This window comes from Nannospalax galili, unplaced genomic scaffold (assembly GCF_000622305.1).
Source record: "Nannospalax galili isolate Female #2095 unplaced genomic scaffold, S.galili_v1.0 scaffold513, whole genome shotgun sequence".
NCBI classification, from domain to species: domain Eukaryota; kingdom Metazoa; phylum Chordata; class Mammalia; order Rodentia; family Spalacidae; genus Nannospalax; species Nannospalax galili.
In genome coordinates, this window is record NW_008334861.1 from 3,784,562 (window position 1) to 3,795,480 (window position 10,919).

The window sequence follows — 10,919 nt, forward strand, 5'->3', positions numbered from 1 at the left end:
AAAAAGACAAAAAAAAAATTTTTTTTTAAAAATATCTCTGGTATGGTCACATGCTAGGAAAGTGCTCTACCACAGAACTACATCTCCTCCCCTATTTTACTGTTTTGTTTTGCTATTATTGAGTCAGCCCTGACTGACCTGAAATTTGCTGTATCACTAAGACAATCAGGCTGGTCTTGAACTCAAAGTTGTCCTCCTGCTTCTGCCTCCCAAGTGTTGGGATTTGCTGATGCGAGCCATCGCACCCACCTGGCTATGTTTTCAAACTGGAAGTAGTGGTTGGCAACATTGTGAATGTATTATATGGAATAAAATACTGTGTTATACATATATAAAATACAACTTCTCATTGTAAACATTACTATAAAAATATGATATCCTATCACATTGCATTCTCTATTATATACATACCATGTGTAGTACAGCTACATATTATACATATTATAGTTACAGAAGATTGTATTTTTTTTTGGTCTTTTTGAGACAGGGTCTCCCTATAGCCACAGGTTGGCCTAGAACCCACTATGTAGACCAAACTGGCCTCCATCTCAGAGAGATCTGCCTGCCTCTGTCTCCCAAGTGCTGGGATTAAGGGTGTGAACAACCATGACCTGCTAGAAGGTTGTATTTTGTAACTACATAAAATTCTATAATATAAAAAACAGCCAGGTGTGGTGGCACACACCTTTAGTACCAGCACTCAGGAGGCAGAGGCAGATGGATCTCTGTGAGTTCAAGGGCAGCCTGGTCTACATAGTGAGTTCCAGGCCAGCTGTGGCTACAGGGAGATCCTATCTCAAAAAGACCAAAAAAAAATCATATATACTAAAACACTACAAAATGGTTACTTTACTTTTGTGTCATGTGTATTTTCCCTTATAAAAATAAAGGGGGTGGCCTGGGGATATGGCTCAGTAGATGCTTGCTTAGCATGCACAAAGGCTTCGGTTTGATTCCTAGTGTTGCATAAAATGGATGTGGTGGTGCACACCTGTAACCAAAGCCCTGGGGAGACAGAGGCAGCAGGATCAGAAGTTCAAGGTCATCCTTGGCTACATAGGAGTTCAAGGCCAACCTGGGATACATGAGATCCGGTGTCAAACAGGGCTATGGAGATAACTTAGGGTAAACTGCTTGCTGGGCAAGCATGACAACCTGAGTTCAGATCCCCAGCATCCATGTAAAAAGCTGGCTGTGGTGACCATGTTCCTGTAATCCTAGCACTGAGGAGGTAGAGACAGGAGGATCCCTGCTGCTTACTGATCAGGTTTGGAAACCCTCTCTGAAAAAAATACAGTGGTGATTGAAGAAGACACCCAACATTCACACACACACACACACACACACACACACGCTAACATAAAGAGTAAAAATGGGCCAGGAGCTGGGTGTGGTGGCCCATGCTTTTAATCCCAGCACCTGAGAGGCAGAGGCAGGTGGATCTCTGTGAGTTCAAGGCCAGCCTGCTCCACATACTGAGTTCCAGGCCAGCTGGGGCTACAAGGGAGACCCTGTCTCAAAAAGACCAAAAACAAAAACAAAACCCAAAACACAAGGGGCCAGAAATGTAGCTCAGTTGGTAGAGTGCTTACGTTGCATGAAAGAAGCCCTGAATTCAGTCCCCAGCATCAATTTCCAACTCCACATGAATTGGTGGTACATGGTAGTACACACATGTGGTCCTAGTACTAGGGAGGTGGACACAGGAAGAAGTTGAAGGGCATCCTCTGGTACATTAGTGATAGAGTGAGTTTTAGTGACATAATGAGTTCCAGGTCAGCTTGAGGTGAGACCCAGTCTTTTTTTTTTTTTTTTTTTTTTTTTTTTTGTCTTTTTGAGACAGGGTCTCCTTGTAGCCCCAGCTGGCCTGGAACTCACTATGTAGACCAGGCTTGCCTTGAACTCACAAAGATCCTCCTGCCTCTGCCTTCCAAGTGCTGGGATTAAAGGCGTGCTCCACCATGCCTGGCCAGTCTTTATTTTTTTAAAATATTTTATTTATTATTTTTATTTTATGTGTATGAGTGTATTGCCTGCATGTATGTGAGTGCACCATGTCATGCAAAGCTGCTGCGGAGGTCAGAAGAGGGCCTGGAATTCCCCTGGAACTGGAGTTAAGGACGGTTCATAGCCACCATGTGGGTGCTGGGAATCAAACCCAGGTCCTCTGCAAAAGCAGTGAGTGCTCTTAACTACTGAGCCATCTCTCGAGCCCCCAAAACCCAGTCTTAAGAAAAAAAAAAATCAGCCATGCCTGTAATCCCAGCACTTGGGAGAGCCAGAGGCAGATTAATCTCTGTGAGTTCCAGGCCAGCCAGGGGTACATAGTGAGATCCTATCTCCAAAAACAAACAAACAAACAAATATAAATAAATAGGGAAGGTCAGGCTAGGGGTAATATCACTAATTCGAGCTACAGGGGAGGCTGACAAAAGTGAACTGGGAGTTTGAGGTCAGTCTGTGCTAAAGATTCTGTCTCTAAATAAATAATAAACAGGAAAATAAAGTAGGAAGGTTGGAGAGATGACTCAGCAATTAAGCAAGCGTGCTTGCTGCTCTAGCATGAGGACCAGAGTTCAGATCCCAGGTCTCATGTAACAAACTAGGCTTGCTTCCGGGCACGCCTGGAATCCCAACATTGAGAGGTCAGCGAAAAGAGGATATCTGAGGCTTCCTGAACGCCAGCCTAACCAAAAAAGGGGAGCCCCAGGTTCAGTAAGAGACACTGTCTCAAAAGAATAAGGCAGAGCATTAAAGACGAGGACACCAACGCCCTCGCGTTCACGCGCGCACCCCTAAGCGTGCATAAGCACACACACACACACACACACACACACACAGAGTTTTTTTTTAAGTAAAAGGGCTCCACCCAGTCCAGTCCTTGAGTGACTTCCGGTAATGGTGCAGCGCAGCCCATGTCTCCTATGGACATTAGAATTAAGGACCTAAAGAGACGCGCAACCCCCGACAGTCTCGAACCCGGATCCTAAGAACAGGGCACCGGCAGGAGGGATCTGCCCCCGGCTGCCGTCAAGCGGCCTGGCCGTGTTTTGCGACAAGACGCGGGGAGCCGTCTCAGGCTCGCTTTCCGGCTGGTGCACGGACCCAGAGACCACCACTGAGAGCTCTCCTAGTGCGTGTGGTTTCCGACAGCAACCCTGGCTCTTAGCCCCGGCGGTGGCTCTGCTCTAGCCAGAGAGCGGGGCTAGGGAGGTTCTGAGCTGCCCCGAGAGGTGACCTTGGTCCAATCCTGTCGTGCCGAGCTGCAGCGCCAGTCTGTCCGACACCTTTCTTCTGAGCGGTGGAGGACGCCCGTTGCCCAGGAGCAGGGGGAGCGCCGCACTGCGGGGCGGGATCGGAGGCGGGGCAAGAAGAGATGCCCCTCCACGTGAAGTGGCCATTCCCCGCCGTACCCCCGCTTACTTGGACCCTAGCCAGCAGCGTCGTCATGGGCCTGGTGGGCACCTACAGCTGCTTCTGGACCAGTGAGTGGCCAAAGGCTAAGGCAGTCTTTCACGGCTCCCCAGCCAGGCCAGAGGTGGATTGGGATTTGGGCACTGGGAGGACTTAGCCTGGCACAGAAAGCCTCTGGCAGGTGGAGAGGAGCTTGAGATTGAGATCAACTCCTCTCTCCCTAGAGTACATGAACCACCTCACCGTGCACAACAAGGAAGTGCTGTATGAGCTCATTGAAAACCGAGGTCCTGCCACCCCCCTCATCACTGTCTCCAACCACCAGTCCTGCATGGATGACCCTCATCTCTGGGGTACTGGGCCAGTATGCTGGGTGCAGGGAGGTGGGGCAGGAACTGGCCCCAGTCAGACAAACCAGCATAGATTCACTTCTCACCAGGCTCTTTGCACAACCCTGACATTGTTTCTGGGATGTATCCCCTGACTGCTGGAACTTTTGTGGCCTCCTTCAAGGAATGTGGTTTGCACAGGATCTCGGATATTTAGAAGAAATGTGGAAGTGGCCATGTCACATCAAGGACTTTCCTTTCTTTTAGGAATTCTGAAACTCCGCCACATCTGGAACCTGAAGTTGATGCGTTGGTGAGGACAAATGGGCCCCTGGCACTAGCCCACCCATTTCTGCCCACATTCGCCTTCCTCCTTTACCCAGGAGGTGGCATCCAGCAGTTCAGGCAGAGCATGGGTGGGGCGCCACAGGCCCATCTTTGGGCTCCATTCTGCATGCCAATGATGACAGGCATTGTTCTGGAGGAGGGCAGGGTTGGGGGCAAGGAGCTGAAAGCCTTGAAGGCAGGGATGACTGGATCTATTGCTGCTGTAGGACCCCTGCGGCTGCAGACATCTGCTTCACCAAGGAGCTGCATTCCCATTTCTTCAGCTTGGGTAAATGTGTCCCCGTGTGCAGAGGTGAGCTGCTCCTTTGAGAGCAACTGTTCAGTCCCTGGAAGCTAGTGGTCATTGCCTCTGTCTTAGAAAGACTCATACGGGACATGCAACATGGGACCCAGCAGAGCAATTGCTTGACAGCACAGGTAGCAGAGGCTAGGGAGAAAACTAACTTCTTCGATTCTCTGCAGCTACCCAAGGATTGCTCAAGGCTCTGACCTAAGAATTCAAGGAGGCTTTATTTGTACCCCATTCTCTATGTCCCTTCTCTTGGGGAAGAGCAAAGTGTTGTCATACATGTCTATACATGTATAGAAAGCCAGAGGATTTTGCCTCTGGGAGAACAAACGGGCTTATGGAATGAGGGGCCTGAATTGAATGACCACTCAGTATCTCTCATGAGCCCTTACCTGTAGGGGCCCTCTTGATTCCCATTCTCCAGCTAGGGCTCAGATTTTCCTGACAGGGCCCAGAAGTATTTAGCTTCCAGCCCGAGGTCATACACGGAAAGGTAGAAAACTCAGGATTCAGATCCACATTGCTCTTACCTCCAGGGAAGCAGAATTTTTTCAAAGCAGAGATGGACCCGGTGTGGTCACACCTTTAGTCCCAGCACTGGGGAGGCAGAGGCAAGCAGATCTCTGTGAGTTCAAGGCCAGTCTGGTCTACATAGTGAGTTCCAGGTCAGCTGTGGCTACAGGGAGACCCTGTCATAAAAAGATCAAAAAAAGACGCTCTTATAAACATGGGCAAGCATATGCCAGATGCTAGATAAGAGAAGAAAAAGTTAGGAAACGTCAGGAGGACATTTTCATCTTTATAAGAGGTCCAGCAGAGACCACACTATCTTGCTAAAGGACAGTGGCATTATTATTATTATTTTTTTTGGTCTTTTTGAGACAGGGTCTCCCTGTAGCTCCAGCTGGCGTGGAACTCACTAAGTAGACCAGGCTGGCATTGAACTCACAGAGATCTGCCTGCCTCTGTCTCCCGAGTGCTGAGATTAAAAGTGTGCACCACCACGCCCGGCTTTTTACACCTATACTTGACTCAGTTCCTGCTGTCTGCAAATTCAGAAGACTTCTGTTTTCATTCTTTTTTCTTTGTTTGCAGTTTGGGACATGGAGCACAGAGATTCCCACATGCTAGGTACATAATATACCTCTGAGCTACACCTTTGGCCCTTTTATCCTTTTTGATAGGCACCTAGATTTTATTATAGTTGAAAACAAGTAAATTGGGCATGGTGGCACATTTCCTGTAATCCCAGCAGTAGACAGTAGGCAGAGGCAGGAGAATTGCTGTGAGTTCAGGGCCAGCTTGGTCTACATAACAAATTCCAGGCTGACCAGGGATACACAGACACCCTATTTTTTTTTCCCAAAAAAGTATGATGGCTCATACCTGCTTATACCACACACACACACACACACACACACACACACACAAGAACTCAGAGAGAGACTGACTGAGGACTGAGGACTGGGGGTGTAGCCCAGTGGTACAGTTTGTGCTTAGCTGGGAAAAAGCCCTGAGTTCAATCCCCAGCATTGTAAAAAATAAAACAAAAACTAGAAAATGAAATACTAATTTCAAGTATAGCAAAGATCTAATTACATTTTTTTTGGTCTTTTTGAGACAGGGTCTCCCTGTAGCCCCAGCTGGTCTAGAACTCACTATGTAGACCAGGCTGGCCTTGAACTCATAGAGATCCACCTGCCTCTGCCTCCCCTTGAGAGCTGGGATTAAAGGCGTGAGCAGATCTAGGTGTGAGCAGATCTAATTACATTTAATTCAAGTAAAAAAAGTGTGAAATACTTTGTTTCTATGTTAAACAAAGTATTTTTCCCTAAGCCCAAGATTTAGTTACAAGATAAGTAATTTTAGTAGAAATAGCATTTTCAAAAGCTAAAAAGTATGACATGCTTTTCCAAAGGCATATTATCATTTTTATATCCCAGTTTCACGCACAATGGGCAGATTTCACAAATGGTTTTTGTCCAGTATCTGTCGTAACCATCTCCTACTGTGTACTGCAATCCTAAGTAGGTAAACAGTGGCTCTTTCTGTTCCCTGAGATCATCCCCACTGCTGGCTTCCTGAATGAGCTGCTAGATCGATCAGGTCTCTGTTTAGGTTGGGCTGAGACTTCTGGAGCCCTAACCATACCTTCCAAATAACAGGCTCACAAAGAACTGTAAAGTCCATTGACAGTACACTGACCAGAGATAGCCCTGGTGTTGCTGTCTCCCTGACACACTTTCTTCATGCCCCACTTTATAAGATGAGAATATTTCTTTTTAAAAAAATATTTTATGGGGCTGGAGAGATGGCTCAGCAGTTAAAGAGCACTGGTTGCTCTTCCAGAGGACCTGGGTTCAATTCCCAGCACCCACATGGTGGCTAACAATTGTCTATAACTCCAGTTCTAGGGGATCCAACCCCTTCTTCTGGCCTCTGTGGGCTTGTACAACAGGAGTGCACTTACATACATGTAGGCAATACACTCACACGCATAAAATAAAAATAAATAAAAATTTTCACATAAAATTTTTTATTATTTTTATTTTATGCGTGTGAGTGTATTGCCTACATGTATGTAAGTGCACTCCTGTTGTACAAGCCCACAGAGGCCAGAAGAAGGGGTTGGATCCCCTAGAACTGGAGTTATAGACAATTGTTAGCCACCATGTGGGTGCTGGGAATTGAACCCAGGTCCTCTGGAAGAGCAACCAGTGCTCTTTAACTGCTGAGCCATCTCTCCTGCCCCTGAGGATATTTCCTTAACCTCCTCCCTTCCCTTCCTTGGTTCTGTCTACCCTGTGGTTATCATTGTGGAGATTCTATGTCCTGGTGACTCCAGGTTGCTAGCTAGCAGAAAGTGTTAGGCCTCCAAATCTACCCTGTGATTATTGACTGGGCCACCTGGATCCAGGTTTGTGTTGCCTTCTCTTAAGTCCAATCTTTTTTTTTTTTTTTTGAGGCATAGTCTCTTATAGCCCAGGCTGGCTTGGAACTCCTGATCCTCCTGCCTTTACCTCCTAAGTGCTGGGATTACAGGGTATGTCACCATACCCAGTTTACCAATTTTTTTGATGGTTCTGTGTATGTTCAGTGCTCACTGAAGTGTTCTGCCTTATCCCAGAAGCCTGTCTCAGGCAGGGTCTAAGCAGTAGCATCTGAGAAGGAAAGGCTCTGACCTATAGTATGTAAAAATTATATATGTCTGTGTCTGTCTGTCTCCAGCAGCGCAGGCAGGCAGGGGAGCAGAGGGAAGTAGAGGAGTTTCCATGGTCATCATTTTAGTAGGAGATACTGTCTGGGTCAGTGCCATGGTAAATACCTGTTATCCAGCACTGGGCCATCTGAGACAGGAAAACTGCCATGAGTGAGGCCAACTTGGACTGTATAGCAGACCCTTCTCAAAAACCAAGAAAAAGAAGATGCTGCTTGCATGTGACAAGCATTAAATGGTTGAGAGGATATTGGGTTTTTAAAAATATTATTTTTATTTTATGTGTATGCATGTATTGCCTGCATGTAGATAAGTACACCTATGTCATGCAATGCCCACAGAGGACAAAGAGGCTGGAACTGGAGTTATGGACAGTTAGCTGCCATGTGGGTGCTGGGATTCCAACCCAGGTCTTCGGCAAGAACAGTCAGTGTCCTTAACTGCTGAGCCATCTCTCCAGCCCAAGAGGATATTGTTTTAATATAGGATCTCACTGTGGCCCATCCTGACCTAGGACTCAGAGCAGTCCTCCTACCTCAGCCTCCCAAGTGCTGAGGTTACAGGCATGAACCACCATGTCCAGCTTGAGAGGGATATTGAACAAAGAAAGTGAAGAGCCTAGGTGACCTGGGAGAAACATGCTCTGGAAAGTCATGGGAAGGAGGTCCTGTGGGTAGTGCTGTGGGGGATGAGCTGCTGTGTCTATCATAATGAGCAAGGGAGGTGGTCCTCAATATATGAGCCTGTTACATTGACATTTGGAGAGCTTGCTCCCCTCCCCAGAACACGGCTCAAAGGAGACAAACTTCTCTGCAGGAGATGGTGTCTACCAGAAGGGGATGGACTTCATTTTGGAGAAGCTCAACCATGGGGAGTGGGTACACATCTTCCCCGAAGGTCAGTTGGGTACTTGCTCAGGGCCCCCCAGAATGCAAGGGCCTGGGTCCCAAGCCTTGTCTCTGTGCTATCACTAGGAAAAGTGAACATGAGTTCTGAGTTCCTGCGCTTCAAGTGGGGTAAGTGCTGCCAGCCAACTGGCCACAGCCAACCTCCCTGCACAAAGATGGCTCTGTGGCTCCCTGGACTCATTCCCTCTGGTAGGAGTGTCAGGAGCAGTGGGAAGGGGACAGGTGGCGAAACAAGGGCTAGTCTTTAACTGACGGACAGCAGAGGTGCTACTGGCCAGAGGTTGGAGGGAAACATGGCCCAGTTTGTGCCAATACATCTGCCTTTCCCCAAGTAGGAATTGGGCGGCTAATTGCTGAGTGTCATCTAAATCCTATCATCCTGCCACTGTGGCATGTTGGTGAGCCTGGGGCAGGGGACAGGGAGGGGGATTTCCTAGATGGTGTTGGGAGGGTTGCTGGGGTGCTAAGAGAGAGGTGCTTGGGGCTCCCTCTGGTCTCTTGTTGTCCTGCTTCCTGCAGTGGCTGGCTTTCTGTCCTCTGTGCTACAGGAATGAATGATGTTCTTCCCAACAGCCCACCCTACTTCCCCCGCTTTGGACAGGTGGGTAGGCACTGCTGACCTTGTCTGTCTGCCTGCCTGCTAGCTCTAACTGCCTTGTGTCTCCCAGCCCACACTATAAGGACTGATTCAGGATTTGCTGAGCATGAGCATGCAATGGACTGGGGGGAGGCTGAGTGGGGTTTTTCTGTCAGCAGGGCCTTTAAAATGGGAGTTGGAAATCAGGCTAGGGTAGGGGGCAGGACCAGGTGGAACAGACCATTGATGAGTTCCAGGACTGGGCTGGCCCTTGAATGCCACCAAGCCCAACTGCGTGTTTTCAAGAGGGAAAGTGGCCAATGGGAACAGCAAGCCCATCAGGGTCAAGACATGGCTCTGGCGTCCCAAATTGCTTGGCCTGGGGCTCTGGGCACTCCTTTGTTCTTTGTTACCCTTGGTGGCTGGCCTTCCCACAGAAAATCACCGTGCTGATCGGGAAGCCCTTCAGTGCACTGCCCATGCTCGAGCGGCTCCGGGCAGAGAACAAGTCTGCTGTGAGTTTCTTCCCCTAGTTGTCCTTAGCTCTCCCAGCCCCTCAGCCTCCCAGGGCACCTTAGACATGGTCCCTGAGGAGTCCTTGCTCTCAGGTGGAGATGCGGAAAGCCCTGACAGACTTCATTCAGGAGGAGTTCCAGCGGCTGAAGACACAGGCAGAGCAGCTCCACAACCACTTCCAGCCTGGGAGATAGTGTTGCCTGCCAAGCCTATGCCCTGCCTTTCTCAGCCAGAGGAGTGCTGGGCACCCCAGGGTTTGGGAAGAAGCAGTGCAGAACCTGCTCCAGCCCTCTTGGCTCTGTACTGCCTTTGGATTCTTCCGTGCACAAAACCTAGGCTGGGAGATGAACTGATGCCCTTAACCCAGATTGGCTCATAACCCCTGATGCCAGCCCCCTTATTATCTACACTTTCGCACCCAATCCTTCCATGCCTCTTGGGCTAAAGGCTGAGCCTCAGCTCTCCCTCCCACTTGCTGGAGGAGGGAGGAAGAATCTCAGGCTCCTTCTTCCCACCTTCTCAGGGGCTGGTGCTTGGGAGGGAGTAAAGCAGGCAGGCAAGCAACTACTTGGGTAGAAGAATAGGTGTCCTGGCCAGAGATATGGCAAGGGGACCTAAAGGGCCCCTTGGCCTCGCTGCCACCTGCCTGCCTTTGCCCATCCAGGGGCTGCTCACAACCTCCTCAGGGATGGCTGGCTGTCAGCCAAGTCTTCTTTCTTTGGTCTTGGCTTCTCCCATTGCAAGGTCTGTCCTGGATGGCCTACAGAGCTTCCCCCAACTACAGGCCTGTCCATGGGAAGCTGGCAGTTTAGAAGAACAGGTATTGGCCAGAATTCAAGCCTGCCTGAACAGAACCTGCTGGGTGGCAGAGAGGGCCCCTAAGACCTAACCATGAACTCCCATGTCAGGCTCACCCAACTTTCCAACCTCAACACCCCTTGTGTACTGGGGATCTGGATTTTCATGTTTTTAAAATAATAAAACATTTGTGCAACTGTACCGCTGACATCTGTGTAGGGATGTAGATGGGAAAGCAGGACCCTTGAGCTGGGACACAGACCATTTAAGGCTTCCTTCCATCATGGTCTGTAAGCCCTGTGGCAATGTTGCAAAAACAGACATTTATTCTGTAAAGGTGCCAAAGCAAGGCTAATAAACTAGCTTTAAAACCTCATGTGCCAGGTGTGGTGGTGCACACCTTTAATCCTAGCACTTGGGAGGCAGAGGCAGGTGGATCTTTGTGAGTTCAAGCCCAGCCTGGTCTACATACTGAGTTCCAGGACAGCTGGGGCTACAGGGAGACCCTGTCTCAAAAAGACAA

At 48.8% G+C, this 10,919-nt stretch overlaps 1 protein-coding gene across 5 annotated transcripts; it reads left to right on the plus strand.

Moving 5' to 3' along the window:
- Positions 1-2,893: 2,893 nt before the first annotated feature.
- On the plus strand, positions 2,894-10,597 carry Taz (tafazzin). 5 transcript variants are annotated; one of them, XM_008829587.3, is made up of 10 exons: positions 2,896-3,485; positions 3,639-3,767; positions 4,011-4,056; positions 4,298-4,383; positions 8,414-8,494; positions 8,572-8,613; positions 8,841-8,903; positions 9,054-9,106; positions 9,520-9,597; positions 9,691-9,974. In XM_008829587.3, exons 1-10 carry the CDS (start codon positions 3,377-3,379, stop codon positions 9,790-9,792), a joined length of 789 nt encoding a protein of 262 aa, XP_008827809.1. In that variant the 5' UTR covers positions 2,896-3,376; the 3' UTR covers positions 9,793-9,974. The 5 variants fall into 5 exon arrangements, with proteins under 5 accessions (XP_017652767.1, XP_029417712.1, XP_008827809.1 ...); XM_029561852.1 differs by lacking the exon at positions 9,054-9,106 and having other exon boundaries at positions 2,895-3,457; positions 9,691-10,597; XM_017797276.2 differs by lacking the exon at positions 9,054-9,106 and having other exon boundaries at positions 2,898-3,485; positions 9,691-10,597.
- Positions 10,598-10,919: the final 322 nt, after the last annotated feature.